The sequence below is a fragment of the Schistocerca serialis genome, chromosome 4 (genome assembly GCF_023864345.2).
Source record: "Schistocerca serialis cubense isolate TAMUIC-IGC-003099 chromosome 4, iqSchSeri2.2, whole genome shotgun sequence".
NCBI classification, from domain to species: Eukaryota; Metazoa; Arthropoda; class Insecta; order Orthoptera; family Acrididae; genus Schistocerca; species Schistocerca serialis.
In genome coordinates this window covers 834697232-834716323 of record NC_064641.1, presented here as the reverse complement: position 1 = coordinate 834716323, position 19092 = coordinate 834697232, and the positions used below count along the sequence as shown (strand labels likewise).

The 19092-nt window shown below is 43.3% G+C and overlaps 1 protein-coding gene across 5 annotated transcripts in view; it reads left to right on the top strand.

Moving 5' to 3' along the window:
* Positions 1-17300, top strand: part of LOC126473449 (uncharacterized protein KIAA0930 homolog) — a 113414-nt gene extending 96114 nt beyond the window's left edge. For 2 of the 5 annotated variants that reach the window (XM_050100506.1, XM_050100503.1), the window contains one exon: positions 16918-17300. In XM_050100506.1, coding sequence (XP_049956463.1) covers positions 16918-16958 — 41 coding nt within the window. In that variant the 3' untranslated portion in view covers positions 16959-17300. Of the gene's footprint in view, positions 1-16664; positions 16897-16917 lie in introns of those variants that run through there. The other 3 variants (XM_050100505.1, XM_050100504.1, XM_050100502.1) reach the window with 2 other exon arrangements.
* The last annotated feature ends 1792 nt before the right edge of the window (positions 17301-19092 follow it).

Below are 19092 nucleotides of genomic sequence, written 5' to 3'. Positions count from 1 at the left end.
GTTCCAACAGGACAATGCACATCCGCATGTATCCCGTGCCACCCAACGTGCTCTAGAAGGTGTAAGTCAACTACCCTGGCCAGCAAGATCTCCGGATCTGTCCCCCACTGAGCATGTTTGGGACTGGATGAAGCGTCGTCTCACGCGGTTTGCACGTCCAGAACGAACGCAGGTCCAACTGAGGCGCCAGGTGGAAATGGCATGGCAAGCCGTTCCACAGGACTCCATCCAGCATCTCTACGATCGTCTCCATGGGAGAATAGCAGCCTGCATTGCTGCGAAAGGTGGATATACACTGTACTAGTGCCGACATTGTGCATGCTCTGTTGCCTGTGTCTATGTGCCTGTGGTTCTGTTAGTGTGATCATGTGATGTATCTGACCCCAGGAATGTGTCAATAAAGTTTCCCCTTCCTGGGACAATGAATTCACGGTGTTCTTATTTCAATTTCCAGGAGTGTACATCATGAAGAGCAAAGGTCCCAATACAATTTCCTGTGGAACATCCAAAAGTATTTCATATGATGATAACTCTCCGTGCAAGGTAACGTGCTGCATTCTTCCTACCAGAAAGTCCTGAATCCAGTCACAAATTTTACTTGATACCCATGTGTCATACTTTTGACAGTAAATGTAGGTGTGGTAGTGAGTCAGTGCTTTTCGGAAATAAAAAATTAGTGTGTCTACCTGATTGTCTTGATGCAAAACTTAAAGCTTTCAGAGAAAAGAGCAAGTTGGGTGTGACGTGACTGATGTTTTGGGAATCTATGCTGGTTGACATTGGTCATTCTGTTCAAGATACCTCAATGTGTTTGAGCTCGGAATATCTTCTAAAATTCTAATTGATTGGACGATAGTTTTGTGAATCACTTCTACAACCCTTCGTGTACATGAATGTGTCCTGTGCTTTTTTCCAAGAATTCAGACAGTTTTTTATTTGAGGGATCTGCATAGATTATAGTTAAAAGAAGGGTGAACTCAGTCGCAGATTTAGTATAGAATGTGATAGAAATTCCATCGGGCCCTGCAGCTTTGTTCAATTTTAATGATTTCAGTTGTTTTTCAACACCACTTACACTAATACTGATTTCACTCATATTTTCAGTGGTACGAAGATTTAATTGGGGCAATTCTCACGGGTTTTCCTTTATAAAGGAGTGTTTGAAAATGGTATTAAGCATTTCAGCTTACTACCTTCAATTTCAGTTCCTGGAAACAAATTTTGGTGCCACTAACTGCATTTACATACAATTAGAATTTCTTTGGTTTCTGTGAAAGATCATTTGGCCATATTCTGCTGCAGTAGTCATTGAAGGCATCACATATTACTCTCTCGACAGCCAGTTATGTTTCATTCAGCATCTCTCTACCTATTGCCCTATGCTTTGTTTTACACCTATTACGCAGTAATCTCTCTTTCTTTGGAAGTGTCTTTACAGTGACTGTGTACTGTAGAGGTTCCCTCCCATTATGAACTGTTCTACTGAGTACATATCTTCAGTGCATGGTCAATTGTTCTTTTAAACTTGACTCATTGTTCCTCTACGTGCTCCTGCCCCGTGTTGAAAGTTTCGGGTTCCTTATTTAGATATGACACTACAGATTTTTTTAATCTAGTTTAATATATATATATATATATATATATATATATATATATATATATATATATATAATGGAAGGAAACATTCCACGTGGGAAAAATTATATATAAAAACAAAGATGAGGTGACTTACCGAACAAAAGCGCTGGCAGGTCGATAGACACACAAACAAACACAAACATACACACAAAATTCAAGCTTTCGCAACAAACTGTTGCCTCATCAGGAAAGAGGGAAGGAGAGGGGAAGACGAAAGGAAGTGGGTTTTAAGGGAGAGGGTAAGGAGTCATTCCAATCCCGGGAGCGGAAAGACTTACCTTAGGGGGAAAAAAGGACAGGTATACACTCGCACACACGCACATATCCATCCACACATACAGACACAAGCAGACATATTTAAATACAAAGAGTTTGGGCAGAGATGTCAGTCGAGGCAGAAGTGTAGAGGCAAAGAAGTTGTTGAAAGACAGGTGAGGTATGAGTGGCGGCAACATGAAATTAGCGGAGATTGAGGCCTGGCGGATGACGAGAAGAGAGGATATACTGAAGGGCAAGTTCCCATCTCCGGAGTTCGGATAGGTTGGTGTTGGTGGGAAGTATCCAGATAACCCGGACGGTGTAACACTGTGCCAAGATGTGCTGGCTGTGCACCAAGGCATGTTTAGCCACAGGGTGATCCTCATTACCAACAAACACTGTCTGCCCGTGTCCATTCATGCGAATGGACAGTTTGTTGCTGGTCATTCCCACATAGAATGCATCACAGTGTAGGCAGGTCAGTTGGTAAATCACGTGGGTGCTTTCACACGTGGCTCTGCCTCTGATCGTGTACACCTTCCGGGTTACAGGACTGGAGTAGGTGGTGGTGGGAGGGTGCATGGGACAGGTTTTGCATCGGGGGCGGTTACAAGGATAGGAGCCAGAGGGTAGGGAAGGTGGTTTGGGGATTTCATAGGGATGAACTAAGAGGTTACGAAGGTTAGGTGGACGGCGGAAAGACACTCTTGGTGGAGTGGGGAGGATTTCATGAAGGATGGATCTCATTTCAGGGCAGGATTTGAGGAAGTCGTATCCCTGCTGGAGAGCCACATTCAGAGTCTGGTCCAGTCCCGGAAAGTATCCTGTCACAAGTGGGGCACTTTTGTGGTTCTTCTGTGGGGGATTCTGGGTTTGGGGGGACGAGGAAGTGGCTCTGGTTATTTGCTTCTGTACCAGGTCGGGAGGGTAGTTGCGGGATGCGAAAGCTGTTTTCAGGTTGTTGGTGTAATGATTCAGGGATTCCGGACTGGAGCAGATTCGTTTGCCACGAAGACCTAGGCTGTAGGGAAGGGACCGTTTGATGTGGAATGGGTGGCAGCTGTCATAATGGAGGTACTGTTGCTTGTTGGTGGGTTTGATGTGGACGGACGTGTGAAGTTGGCCATTGGACAGGTGGAGGTCAACGTCAAGGAAAGTGGCATGGGATTTGGAGTAGGACCAGGTGAAACTGATGGAACCAAAGGAGTTGAGGTTGGAGAGGAAATTCTGGAGTTCTTCTTCACTGTGAGTCCAGATCATGAAGATGTCATCAATAAATCTGTACCAAACTTTGGGTTGGCAGACTTGGGTAACCAAGAAGGCTTCCTCTAAGCAACCCATGAATAGGTTGGCGTACGAGGGAGCCATCCTGGTGCCCATGGCTGTTCCCTTTAATTGTTGGTATGTCTGGCCCTCAAAAGTGAAGAAGTTGTGGGTCAGAATGAAGCTGGCTAAGGTGATGAGGAAAGAGGTTTTAGGTAGGGTGGCAGGTGATCGGCGTGAAAGGAAATGCTCCATCGCAGCGAGGCCCTGGACGTGCGGAATATTTGTGTATAAGGACGTGGCATCAATGGTTACAAGGATGGTTTCCGGGGGTAACAGATTGGGTAAGGATTCCAGGCGTTCAAGGAAGTGGTTGGTGTCCTTGATGAAGGATGGGAGACTGCATGTAATGGGTTGAAGGTGTTGATCTACATAGGCAGAGATACGTTCTGTGGGGGCTTGGTAACCAGCTACAATGGGGCGGCCGGGATGATTGGGTTTGTGGATTTTAGGAAGAAGGTAGAAGGTAGGAGTGCGGGGTGTTGGTGGGGTCAGGAGGTTGATGGAGTCAGGTGAAAGGTTTTGCAGGGGGCCTAAGGTTCTGAGGATTCCTTGAAGCTCCGCCTGGACATAGGGAATGGGGTTACCTTGGCAAACTTTGTATGTGGTGTTGTCTGAAAGCTGACGCAGTCCCTCAGCCACATACTCCCGACGATCAAGTACCACGGTCGTGGAACCCTTGTCCGCCGGAAGAATGACGATGGATCGGTCAGCCTTCAGATCACGGATAGCCTGGGCTTCAGCAGTGGTGATGTTGGGTGTAGGATTAAGGTTTTTTAAGAAGGATTGAGATGCAAGGCTGGAAGTCAGAAATTCCTGGAAGGTTTGGAGAGGGTGATTTTGAGGAAGAGGAGGTGGGTCCCGCTGTGACGGAGGACGGAACTGTTCCAGGCAGGGTTCAATTTGGATGGTGTCTTGAGGAGTCGGATCATTAGGAGTAGGATTAGGATCATTTTTCTTCGTGGCAAAGTGATACTTCCAGCAGAGAGTACGAGTGTAGGACAGTAAATCTTTGACGAGGGCTGTTTGGTTGAATCTGGGAGTGGGGCTGAAGGTGAGGCCTTTGGATAGGACAGAGGTTTCGGATTGGGAGAGAGGTTTGGAGGAAAGGTTAACTACTGAATTAGGGTGTTGTGGTTCCAGACTGTGTTGATCGGAATTTTGAGGTTTTGGAGGGAGTGGAGCTGGAAGTGGAAGATTGAGTAGATGGGAGAGACTGGGTTTGTGTGCAATGAGAGGAGGTTGAGGTTTGCTGGAAAGGTTGTGAAGGGTGAGTGAGTTGCCTTTCCGGAGGTGGGAAACCAGGAGATTGGATAGTTTTTTGAGGTGGAGGGTGGCATGCTGTTCTAATTTACGGTTGGCCTGTAGGAGGATGCTCTGAACAGCCGGTGTGGATGTGGGAGAGGAAAGATTAAGGACTTTTATTAAGGATAGGAGTTGACGGGTGTGTTCATTGGCTGAGTTGATGTGTAGGTGAAGGATTAGGTGGGTGAGGGCAATGGATTGTTCAGTTTGGAACTGGTATAGGGACTGATGGAAGGAAGGGTTGCAGCCAGAGATGGGAACTTTGAGTGTGAGGCCTTTGGGGGTAATGCCAAATGTCAGACAAGCCTGAGAAAATAAAATATGCGAGCGTAATCTGGCTAGGGCGAAGGCATGTTTGCGGAGGGAATGTAAATAAAACTTAATGGGGTCATTGTGGGGGTGTTGTGAGGGTGACATGGTATTAGAAGGTGGAAAGTGTAACATGAGGTGAAATGAAAATGAAAATAAAAATAAAAATATATGGGGAGAGATAAAGGTGAACCGGAAAGAAACTGGCGATCTGGAATGAAAAAAGGCGAAAAGGTGTTGATTACAGCTGGGCTATGTTGGACTTGGGTTGGTAGACAACGATGTGCATAAAGGTTAGGTGGTTGTGTTGCCGCCAAAACACGTTAAAGGACGGAGAAATTCGGGAAAATTTCGAAATAACTGCGTGTAGTATATTAAAAGGAGTGGTATTGTGGTGGCAGATTATGAAAATGAGGCTAACAATTGTCTGACGAAGAAATAATGGCGTTAAAACCTGTGGGAAGCGGCTAAAAATGATCAGTGATGTGGGAAAAACGGAAATGGAAATAAAGCGAAAGTTATTAGAACTGGCCGAAATGGTTGTTTAAAAGGTGAAAGGAGCTGTTTGTGAACTAGAAACGGTGGATATTATATCGGCGGTAGTGCTGAAAGCCGCAAAAAAAAAAAAAATATATATTTTTTTGGTTATGGTTTGGAAGTGGGTTACGTATTATTGGGTATATATATAGGCGGGATAAAATAGTATAGCAGATTACGGTAAAAAGGAGAAGGTGAATACAAAGTGAAACTACTGGCAAAAACAGAAAGAGGAAAATAAGACGACAGAAAAGATTTCGAAATGCAACAGTGACAATAACAAACGTAATTGTTGGATTCAAATTAATGATATCAATGTAATGGAAGGAAACATTCCACGTGGGAAAAATTATATATAAAAACAAAGATGAGGTGACTTACCGAACAAAAGCGCTGGCAGGTCGATAGACACACAAACAAACACAAACATACACACAAAATTCAAGCTTTCGCAACAAACTGTTGCCTCATCAGGAAAGAGGGAAGGAGAGGGGAAGACGAAAGGAAGTGGGTTTTAAGGGAGAGGGTAAGGAGTCATTCCAATCCCGGGAGCGGAAAGACTTACCTTAGGGGGAAAAAAGGACAGGTATACACTCGCACACACGCACATATCCATCCACACATACAGACACAAGCAGACATATTTAAATACAAAGAGTTTGGGCAGAGATGTCAGTCGAGGCAGAAGTGTAGAGGCAAAGAAGTTGTTGAAAGACAGGTGAGGTATGAGTGGCGGCAACATGAAATTAGCGGAGATTGAGGCCTGGCGGATGACGAGAAGAGAGGATATACTGAAGGGCAAGTTCCCATCTCCGGAGTTCGGATAGGTTGGTGTTGGTGGGAAGTATCCAGATAACCCGGACGGTGTAACACTGTGCCAAGATGTGCTGGCTGTGCACCAAGGCATGTTTAGCCACAGGGTGATCCTCATTACCAACAAACACTGTCTGCCTGTGTCCATTCATGCGAATGGACAGTTTGTTGCTGGTCATTCCCACATAGAATGCATCACAGTGTAGGCAGGTCAGTTGGTAAATCACGTGGGTGCTTTCACACGTGGCTCTGCCTCTGATCGTGTACACCTTCCGGGTTACAGGACTGGAGTAGGTGGTGGTGGGAGGGTCCCTAATCCTTCACCTACACATCAACTCAGCCAATGAACACACCCGTCAACTCCTATCCTTAATAAAAGTCCTTAATCTTTCCTCTCCCACATCCACACCGGCTGTTCAGAGCATCCTCCTACAGGCCAACCGTAAATTAGAACAGCATGCCACCCTCCACCTCAAAAAACTATCCAATCTCCTGGTTTCCCACCTCCGGAAAGGCAACTCACTCACCCTTCACAACCTTTCCAGCAAACCTCAACCTCCTCTCATTGCACACAAACCCAGTCTCTCCCATCTACTCAATCTTCCACTTCCAGCTCCACTCCCTCCAAAACCTCAAAATTCCGATCAACACAGTCTGGAACCACAACACCCTAATTCAGTAGTTAACCTTTCCTCCAAACCTCTCTCCCAATCCGAAACCTCTGTCCTATCCAAAGGCCTCACCTTCAGCCCCACTCCCAGATTCAACCAAACAGCCCTCGTCAAAGATTTACTGTCCTACACTCGTACTCTCTGCTGGAAGTATCACTTTGCCACGAAGAAAAATGATCCTAATCCTACTCCTAATGATCCGACTCCTCAAGACACCATCCAAATTGAACCCTGCCTGGAACAGTTCCGTCCTCCGTCACAGCGGGACCCACCTCCTCTTCCTCAAAATCACCCTCTCCAAACCTTCCAGGAATTTCTGACTTCCAGCCTTGCATCTCAATCCTTCTTAAAAAACCTTAATCCTACACCCAACATCACCACTGCTGAAGCCCAGGCTATCCGTGATCTGAAGGCTGACCGATCCATCGTCATTCTTCCGGCGGACAAGGGTTCCACGACCATGGTACTTGATCGTCGGGAGTATGTGGCTGAGGGACTGCGTCAGCTTTCAGACAACACCACATACAAAGTTTGCCAAGGTAACCCCATTCCCTATGTCCAGGCGGAGCTTCAAGGAATCCTCAGAACCTTAGGCCCCCTGCAAAACCTTTCACCTGACTCCATCAACCTCCTGACCCCACCAACACCCCGCACTCCTACCTTCTACCTTCTTCCTAAAATCCACAAACCCAATCATCCCGGCCGCCCCATTGTAGCTGGTTACCAAGCCCCCACAGAACGTATCTCTGCCTATGTAGATCAACACCTTCAACCCATTACATGCAGTCTCCCATCCTTCATCAAGGACACCAACCACTTCCTTGAACGCCTGGAATCCTTACCCAATCTGTTACCCCCGGAAACCATCCTTGTAACCATTGATGCCACGTCCTTATACACAAATATTCCGCACGTCCAGGGCCTCGCTGCGATGGAGCATTTCCTTTCACGCCGATCACCTGCCACCCTACCTAAAACCTCTTTCCTCATCACCTTAGCCAGCTTCATTCTGACCCACAACTTCTTCACTTTTGAGGGCCAGACATACCAACAATTAAAGGGAACAGCCATGGGCACCAGGATGGCTCCCTCGTACGCCAACCTATTCATGGGTTGCTTAGAGGAAGCCTTCTTGGTTACCCAAGTCTGCCAACCCAAAGTTTGGTACAGATTTATTGATGACATCTTCATGATCTGGACTCACAGTGAAGAAGAACTCCAGAATTTCCTCTCCAACCTCAACTCCTTTGGTTCCATCAGTTTCACCTGGTCCTACTCCAAATCCCATGCCACTTTCCTTGACGTTGACCTCCACCTGTCCAATGGCCAACTTCACACGTCCGTCCACATCAAACCCACCAACAAGCAACAGTACCTCCATTATGACAGCTGCCACCCATTCCACATCAAACGGTCCCTTCCCTACAGCCTAGGTCTTCGTGGCAAACGAATCTGCTCCAGTCCGGAATCCCTGAATCATTACACCAACAACCTGAAAACAGCTTTCGCATCCCGCAACTACCCTCCCGACCTGGTACAGAAGCAAATAACCAGAGCCACTTCCTCGTCCCCCCAAACCCAGAATCCCCCACAGAAGAACCACAAAAGTGCCCCACTTGTGACAGGATACTTTCCGGGACTGGACCAGACTCTGAATGTGGCTCTCCAGCAGGGATACGACTTCCTCAAATCCTGCCCTGAAATGAGATCCATCCTTCATGAAATCCTCCCCACTCCACCAAGAGTGTCTTTCCGCCGTCCACCTAACCTTCGTAACCTCTTAGTTCATCCCTATGAAATCCCCAAACCACCTTCCCTACCCTCTGGCTCCTATCCTTGTAACCGCCCCCGATGCAAAACCTGTCCCATGCACCCTCCCACCACCACCTACTCCAGTCCTGTAACCCGGAAGGTGTACACGATCAGAGGCAGAGCCACGTGTGAAAGCACCCACGTGATTTACCAACTGACCTGCCTACACTGTGATGCATTCTATGTGGGAATGACCAGCAACAAACTGTCCATTCGCATGAATGGACACGGGCAGACAGTGTTTGTTGGTAATGAGGATCACCCTGTGGCTAAACATGCCTTGGTGCACAGCCAGCACATCTTGGCACAGTGTTACACCGTCCGGGTTATCTGGATACTTCCCACCAACACCAACCTATCCGAACTCCGGAGATGGGAACTTGCCCTTCAGTATATCCTCTCTTCTCGTCATCCGCCAGGCCTCAATCTCCGCTAATTTCATGTTGCCGCCACTCATACCTCACCTGTCTTTCAACAACTTCTTTGCCTCTACACTTCTGCCTCGACTGACATCTCTGCCCAAACTCTTTGTATTTAAATATGTCTGCTTGTGTCTGTATGTGTGGATGGATATGTGCGTGTGTGCGAGTGTATACCTGTCCTTTTTTCCCCCTAAGGTAAGTCTTTCCGCTCCCGGGATTGGAATGACTCCTTACCCTCTCCCTTAAAACCCACTTCCTTTCGTCTTCCCCTCTCCTTCCCTCTTTCCTGATGAGGCAACAGTTTGTTGCGAAAGCTTGAATTTTGTGTGTATGTTTGTGTTTGTTTGTGTGTCTATCGACCTGCCAGCGCTTTTGTTCGGTAAGTCACCTCATATTTGTTTTATATATATATATATATATATATATATATATATATATATATATATATATATATATATACTGCTTGTTTTTGAACTTTGGTAATCATTGTTGCCACAACCATGTCATAGTCACTGATATCAGTTTCAGTGTGAACATCCTCACATGGACCAGTTCTATTTGTTCCTGTTAGATCTAATATATTTCCATCACGAGTGGTGTCCTTAGTGATCTGTTGTATGTAGTTTTCAACGTAGGCATTTAGTAATGTCTCACAGACTGTCTTATCATGCCCACCACTAACAAAATTGTAATTTTCCCAGTTAATTGTTGGATGATTCAAGTCCCCACCAATGATTACAGTATGATTGGGAAACTTCCTTACAAGTGAACTGAGGTTTTCTCTAAAGTTTTCTGTTTCATCAGGAGATGAGTCTGGTGGGCGATAGAAGGATAGGGTAGGTGGCATGCGAGGTGAATTTATCACTTCGTCATAGTTCAGTGGTGGCCGTTCCAAATGTCTGTCCTTACCTGCTAGCAGCTAAGCCGAGGGTGTTCGCTGTAACCAGTGCTTCAGAGGGAAGCATTGGAACAGCCTGGTTTTGAGGACCAGGCAACTCCTGCATAAGTTTAGAAAGCTGCAGCTTAGACTATTACAGAATTGCTATAGCTCTAGTTCAGGTCATACACTCAGCTTAAAACCACTCAGTGCAGAACTGTGTTACAGATTATTATTATTATTATTATTTCTTTTTGCCCACCGAGCAAGGTGGCGCAGTGGCTAGCACACTGGACTCACGTTCGGGAGGATGACGGTTCAATCCTGTGTCCAGCTATCCTGATTTAGGTTTTCCGTGATTTCCCTAAATCGCTCCAGGCAAATGCCGGGATGGTTCCTGTGAAAGGGCACGGCCGACTTCCTTCCCCGTCCTTCCTTAATCTGATGAGAAAGATGACCTCGCTGTCTGGTCTTCTTCCCCAAAACAACCAACCAACAACCAATCTTTTTCCCAGATGGTTTATTTCGTTAGTTCTTTCGCATGTAATTATGGATGAAAAAACTGAACAGATCATTTACTGTGACAAGCAATGTGCCACTTATAGTCACTAAGCTCTGATGGAAATTGTTGGGCCTGTGGAAGCCACTGTCACTATCTGCATCTCTTGGTAATTAGTTTTCATAGCAACGACATGCCTGTTTGAATAGTCTCATCAGTGAAGAAGCCTGTTTAATATATACTTTAGCTATTGAACTCAGTGCGGCAGAGATTGTGTTCCACACAAAAATAAAAGTTACTCTCTTTCAATGTTGCCCTTGACTAAATGCTTCAGAATCCACTGTTAACACAGATGAAACAATGTAGGACCAGACAAAATTGTAGAACATTGCAATTATGTTGCTGTGACACAACTCTGTCATTTCTTAACCCACTGATAACATTTTGTACAAGTTGGAGTCTGCACATACGAGGGTAATCCCAAAAGTAAGATCTCCAATTTTTTTTATAAGTACATAGATCTGTTTGTTTCTACAATGGTTTACATCAGTTTACAACTTGAACATTTAGCTATTTTTCAACATGATCACCATTTCTGTTGATGCATTTTTGTAGACGCTGTGGAAGTTTTTGTATGCCCATGTCATACCAGCTTGCTGCCATGCTGTTCAGAAAGTTATGAACCTCTTCTTTCACCTCGTCATTGGAGCTAAATTGCTGGGACCACAATTAACGCTGACGGGTACTGTGAGACTCTGAAAAAACTCAAACGGGCAACCTCCGACGATGACGTGAAAGAAGAGGTTCATAACTTTCTGGACAGCATGGCGGCGAGCTGGTATGGCATGGGCATACAAAAACTTCCACAGCATTTACAAAAATGCATCGGCAGAAATGGTGATTATGTTGAGAAATAGCTAAATGTTCAAGCTGTAAACTGATATAAACCATTGTAGAAATAAACAGGTCTTTGCACTTATAAAAAAAATAGGAGATCTTACTTTTGGGATTACCCTAATATATTCTCAGCTTGCATACACATACCCATTCATACACGGTAATCACTAATATGCAGAAACAATGAATCACTGACCACAGTGGTGCAGTGTGACTTTCAGCAAATATTCAGGAAGTTGCTCTGTGTAGTGTAGTGCAGAGCAGTGCAGAACAGTTTGTGAATTTTATACTAATGCTTTAAAACTCAATATAACAGGATATAACAGGGTAACTGAGTGTGGGCGGTGGTTCTGTGTCAAAGATGGATGCAAGTGCAACAGGAGAAGGGAGACTGTAGATACGGGATGTTCTTTATTATTGCATTTTTACAATGATTGGACCTTCTGGCTACTAGTGTAGATGGTGAACAAGGTGAACTTATTGTTCAGCATCTCGCAGTGCACAAACTTTCGGCCCAGTGTGCATATAATAGCACTTCAGTCTCCTCTGCTGTGGCTGCAGGTTCAAGAGAAGGCTCGTGTTTTCTGGTCTGCGTCATACCGGAGCAACATAGCTGCTGTGAGGCAGCAAACTGTGCCATATCCAGTGGTGCAGAACATGGAAGTCTCATGTTGATATTTTGGCAGAGGCAGCAATGGCGGGATACCCCATGACGTAGTCCAAAGAAGGCTACAGAGCACTCAAGCAGCAGGCAGAGTTTTGTACCCTGGCAACAATAGTGGCAGCATCATCGCCAATATGGCTTTGGATGATGATGATGATGATGATGATGATGATGATAGCTGGTTTGGGAAGGTGTTAAATGCAACTTATCAGCATTGAGTTCACAGAAGGCTGGCATTTCTGTGTCACTAGGAAACTGTTCTGGAACAGAAGAAATGACTGGAGTGACAGTTGTCACACAGAAGCCAATCAAACCAGAGTGACTCCTCGAAGGCTAGCCCCAGGGCACTGATACCCAGTACAGTGTCATGGATTTGGGTGCTTCTGCTTGAGAGTTACTGATCACAATAGTTGATGGCCAGCACCTGACGATGTCCGGTGCTCTGACACTCCAGCTCCTGCTCCAAGTACTGCTATAGTTTATCCTGATACAATTCCACCCTCCTAAGAAAAATCCAGTCTCTGGATTTCCATTGAAAACTGGCTGTAACATAAGTACTGGTTTATTTACAAGTATTTACATTTTTTGTCCCCACTTTGCCCTTAACACTATGTACACTTCTTTTTGACTTCACTAGTCCTTAGCTCACACAGATTTTTCATTCACAGTTGATTCTGTTCTTTCTCAGACTGTCTCTTGTTGGTGCCATTATTACCGGTTTGGACCCATAGGTTGAAGGTTGGAAGGGTTGGAATTAGAGCAATTTTCTGCTTGAAGTAGTAGTAAGCAATAACTATTATGGCTAAAATCATGTAGGCAGCTGAGGTTGAGATTCCTATAGTTAGGAAGTGACGATGATGCTATGTATGATACTCTAATTACAAAATGTAATCAATGTGTTAAGATATGACAGAGTTGTGGTACAATGTTATAATTGCAATGTCCTATTATTTTGTATGTTGGTTCTTCTGTGTTACAGTGAACTTTGAATGAAAGAGGCAAACAATTGAATGTAATGGAAACATTTTGTTTATGTTAGGCTGAAGGAACTGTTAAGCAAAATATTTATTCACCATGTTTGTGCACATGCGAATAGGGAAACATCAATGTCACATTGTATGATATGTAATTACTCTGAAGAGTGCATGTTTAGTCAACGCTGAAGGAGTTATATATGTGTGCAAGTTAGTCGTGGGCCTTTAGTTTTCCAGATAAAGATTTTTGGCTTTATCAGTTTATTCTTGAAAGATGATGATAGCATTAGACACAAAAGACCCATGCACTGCTCCTCATGTGGAAATACTGCACTGCTGAGCTGGGCTGATAACCATTTGTCATTCACTTTGGGTACACGCCGTCCGCAGGTCAAGTGAGTTCACCTTTTTCTGCTCTGCGACGGAATGTCCAAAAATGGTAATCACACGCAAAAGAGAATTCTTCCGAAGAGTAGGTCTGCATTGGTTATACTCTATGTTGTACTCTATGGCAACCCAAAGGGTTATTATTTTTACTTTTTATGTGCAAGGACATTACAGAGCACACAGAAGGTATCTTAATCAGTGGCATGTTATGAATTTTTTTGCATTGGGGAGGGGGTTGTCCTGGAATTGCGGCAAAAATACAACAAAAATAATCATTGAAAGATTATTTGATTAAACAGAGAATTTGAAAAGTTTGTTCTTATACTTCTGTTCCAATGACATCAGGAACATGGGATCATGGCGGTGTCTTTGTTACACTCTCGCCTCCACCACTCAAAGATAACTTTGAGACAAATACATATGTTTACTCATAGAACAGTTTCCAAACATTACACTTTAGTTATTAGTTCTGCAGTGACATATAAAGTTTAGTTCATTGCTTATAGATATCTTAGTTTGGTGTAACTCGGAGTAATCTGCTTCCTGCCGCTACTCCTGAAGTTGTCGTCCCGGTCCATTTCATCGGAATCCTGGATCTTGTTAAGTGAATTCCATGAAATAATCCAGGCACCAAGTCATTTTATAGTGGTTTGTTAATGACAAGCTCCACAAATTCTTGGTGGGAGACCACTCCACATAACAGGCTACATAGTCACAAAACTGTAGTAAAACAAGTATATTATTACATTGATATGTGACACAGTGGTCACATCTGTGAACTGTCTCCTACTGAGCTTTTCTGAGCCTTCTGCTCCCCTGATTTATATGTTCTTAACAATGAAGTTAACAAAACTAGAGTGCAAATTTATAATTTTAAAAATTACAAGTTCAAGTTTATTATGAATAACTGTATACAAATCCTTTCATATTTTATGCCTAAACTGGCGTATACAATATAAAAGATTTTTACATAAGATACAAATCACATTATACTAAATAGTGAAAAACAACAATGTGAACCTAATTTTTCTTAATTATGGATTAATTAGTAAATGCAAAATAATGCTAGCATATATTGGACGAACATGATATACAAGTAAATAAATGAAATAATAAGTTTTATGAAATTTAATGTATTATACAAAATCACTTTTTAGATACAACTGGAATTACAAAACTTTCCATGAATTGCTTCTTTTGGAGAGTATTTGATTAGGGTATCGAAAAAGGAATGCAAAACAAGGAGTTGTTTTATTTCAGTCACCCAGTGTGATAATTCTGTACTATCTTTTTGATTACCCAAAACCATCACTGGAACCACCAACCTATGTATCTCCCACACATTAATTTACTTACCCATCCTGCCATTAGAGATCCTACCCGCTGAAAATTTGACTCACGTGAATAACACTATAGACTCCTTAGACTAGATGTTAGCTGTTAAAAATGACTGTATATCAATGGGATACCTTGTAGACAACACAAAATTTAAACACGCTTAATTTAAACACACTCACTCCACATTCTCATTAGCAGAAATTTCCCAGGTTGCATACCCACACCCATTGATGCACATTAATTTCTAGTACACAGAAAAAATGAATCGCTGACCACAATGATACAGTGTGTCTTTCAGCAAATACTCAAGATATTACCCAGTGCAGTGCAGTACAGTGGAAAACAGTTGTTGAATTTGAAACCAACACTTTAAAACTCATTATAATGATGTATAGCCGGATGCTTGTGCAAGTGGCCAAGCTTACACAACTTTGTACAAGCTTCTATTGCAGTTATAGTCTGTGTCCCTCATTTTGTTTAAAGAGCAAAATCACATTTGTGTAATTTTTATTGCGCTTTGTTCTTATTCCAACATTACTTGTCAGCTTCTCAGTGAAAGTTAGTTTTCCATCAACAGTTGCTATCCAGCAAGCTGTAGAATGTCTTCATGGTTTCAGCAATGGGTGAGGACTGTACCTGATGGTGTCCTAAATATCACTCACTTCAGCTGCTCAAACCAACAGTCCACTTTCACAATGAAAATCACTTCCTGATCTCTTGATTGAAACCAGTATGTTTGTTGAAGTTACTACACGTTGTTGTTGTTATTGTTGTTGTTGTTGTTGTTGTTGTGATCTTCAGTTCTGAGACTGGTTTGATGCAGCTCTCCATGCTACTCAATCCTGTGCAGGCTTCTTCATCCCCCAGTATCTACTGCAACCTACATCCTTCTGAATCTGCTTAGTGTATTCATCTCTTGGTCTCCCTCTACGATTTTTACCCTCCATGCTGCCCTCCAGTACTAAATTGGTGATCCCTTGATGCCTCGGAACATGTCCTACCAACCGATTCCTTCTTCTAGTCAAGTTGTGCCACAAACTCCTCTTTTCTCCCATCCTATTAAATACCTCCTCATTAGTTATGTGATCTACCCATCTAATCTTCAGCATTCTTCTGTAGCACCACATTTCGAAAGCTTCTATTCTCTTCTTGTCCAAACTATTTATCATCCATGTTTCACTTCCATACATGGCTACACTCCATACAAATACTTTCAGAAACGACTTCCTGTCACATAAATCTATCCTCAATGTTAACAAATTTCTCTTGTTCAGAAACGCTTTCCTTGCCATTGCCAGTCTACATTTTATATCCTCTCTACTTCTATCATCATCAGTTATTTTGCTCTCCAAATAGCAAAACTCCTTTACTACTTTAAGTGTCTCATTTCCTAATCTAATTCCCTTAGCATCACCCGACTTGATCTGACTACATTCCAAATCCTCACTTTGCTTTTGTTGATGTTCATCTTATATCCTCCTTTCAAGACACTGTCCATTCCGTTCAGCTGCTCTTCCAAGTGCTTTGCTGTCTCTGGCAGAATTACAATGTCATCGGTGAACCTCAAAGTTTTTATTTCATCTCCATAAATTTTAACACCTACTCTGAATTTTTCTTTTGTTTCCTTTATTGCTTGCTCAATATACTACACATATCAAGCATAAATTTGTGTCTATTTTAATAATAAAAGTTTGGATAAATATCCAACTTTACACATTACTGATATCAGTCACCACATTTTAAAGTTAAATATTACACACTGAAAGAAATTCAAGGAGCACCTAACTGATGGTTCTACTATTACTGCAAAGATTATATTTACATTACCCATTCTGTAACCTCTGTGACTTGACACAGGTTGTGGATGAATTTCCACCTGTAAAAGTGTGTCACGCTGGCTCCTGTACATCACCAATTCAGGCTGTCCTTCATACTTACAGGTAAGGGGATAGAAGCTGCATCCTATCTCTTCTCTTACACTGCTTTTACCCTGAAAGGATACCGAATTCTGCCACTCGGACATGACTCACACTTCACAGCCAAGGGGGAGGGCGTGTTGCAGATCAGTCTTTTCCGTAAAGGAAAGTGCATCTGTAGTAATAAATAATATTTGAGATACTTTTCTAGCACTGCTGCTTCCAATAATGTTGTTGTTATTTTTTTTAATCAGCACGCATTTTGTTTCTTTTCCAGACATTTTGGATCATCGAGAGGGTCCCATTTTAACTTTCTAGCAACACTTTCTGTATGTGATCATACAGTACAAAGCAGAAGAAGATGTGGACAGTGCTGGACAAAATGTGTTCCTTTGTTACTGCTCATCCTGTTGCCAAAGAATTTTATAGATGTATCTTTGAATGGTGTGTCGTGTGTTGATGTAAGGAATTGAGAATTAAGTCATTTAGAAGTGCAATGTAGTATAGAACAATATACTTATTGACTTTTATAAGTATGTGCTGATCTTCCATATCCTTTGCATTTCACTTTTTGTTAAATAAGGTCTAAAATATGCCTTTGTTGTGAGAAAATGCTGACATGATAATTGCATTTAATAAATAAATTTGTAAATCTTAGAATTCACAGTTGTGAAGATCTTTGTGAAGCAGCACATTTATTTATTGATTTACTTTCTTCTTCAGTGCCTCTATAGTACTCTGACAAAGTACTGTGTCACTCTTAATATAGCAGCTTATGACTGCGTATTATTACAAAGATTTACTTCAGAGTTCCAACCCATGAAACCTTCTTATACGACAAATACGGTAATGGGATATAACAGTACCAGAGAAGAAAAGTTGCTACTCACCATATAGCGGAGATGCTGAGTCGTGACGGGCACAATAAAAAGATTCACACAATTAAAGCTTTCGGCCATTAAGGCCTTTGTCAGCAGTGAAGTGTTGCAGTTTAGACGGAGGGCAGGAGAGAAGGTGCAGAGGGGGAAGGGGGTAAGTAGTGGAAAGGAGAGAAATAGAAGAGATTAAAAGACTGGGCGTGGCAGTGAAATGACGGCTGTGTAGTGCTGGAATGGGAACAACAGGGAGGGGGCTGGGTGGGTGAGGACAGCGACTAACAAAGGTTGAGACCAGGAGGGTTACGGGAACGTAGGATGTATTACAGGGAAAGTTCCCACCTGCGAAATTCAGAATAGCTGGTGTTGGTGGGAAGGATCCATATGGCACTGGCTGTGTAGCAGTGAATAAGATGAGGGATATAATGTTTGGCAGCATGTTCAGCATCAAGGTGGACCACTTGTTTCTTGGCCACAGTTTGTCGGTGGCCGTTCATGCGGACAGATAGCTTGTTGGTTGTCATGCCTACATAAAATGCAGCACAGAGATTGCAGCTTAGCTTGTAAATCACATGATTGGTTTCACAGGTAGCCCTGCCTTTGATGTTAGTGACCAGACTGGAGTAGGTGGTGGTAGGAGGATGTATGGGACAGGTCTTGCATCTAGGTCTATTACAGGGGCTTGAGCCATGAGGTATGGGATTGAGAGCAGGGGTTGTGTAAGGATGGACGAGTATATTGTGTAGGTTTGGTGGACAGCGGAATACCACGGTAGGAGGGGTGGGAAGGATAGCGGGCAGGACACTTCCTATTTCAGGACATGACGAGAGATAACTGAAACCCTGGCGGAGAATGAAATTCAGTTGCTCCAGTCCTGGATGGTACTGAGTTACGAGGGGAATGCTCCTCTGTTTCCGGACTGTGGGACTTTGGTAGGTGGTGGGAAACTGGAAAGATAAGGCACAGATGATTTGTTTTTGTACAAGGATGGGAGGATAATTATGTTCAGTGAAGGCTTCAGTGAGCCTCTCAGTATATTTCAAGAGGGAATGCTCGGCACTGCAGATGCGACGACCACGGTTGGCTAGGCTGTACGGAAGGGACTTCTTGTTATGGAATGGGTGGCAGCTGTCAAAGTGGAGGTATTGCTGGTGGTTAGTAGATTTGATATGGATGGAGGTACTGATGTAGCCATCTCTGAGGTGAAGGTCAACATCTAGGAAGGTGGCTTCTTGGGTTGAGTAGGACCAGGTGAAGCAAATGGGGAAGAAGTTGTTGAGGTTCTGGAGGAATGTGAATAAGGTGTCCTGACATTCAATCCAGTTAGCAAAGATGTCATCAATTAATCTGAACCAGATGAGGGTTTAGGATTCTGGGTTTTTAGGAAGGATTCCTCTAGATGGCCCATGAATAAGTTAGCGTAGGAAGGTGCCATGTGAGTGCCCATAGCCATACCTTGGATTTGTTTGTAGGTAATGCCTTCAAAGGAGAAGTAATTGTGGGTGAGGAGGTAGTTGGTCATGGAGACTGTTGGTTTTGAATCCTTAGGGCATCTGGAAAGGTAGTGTTAGACAGCA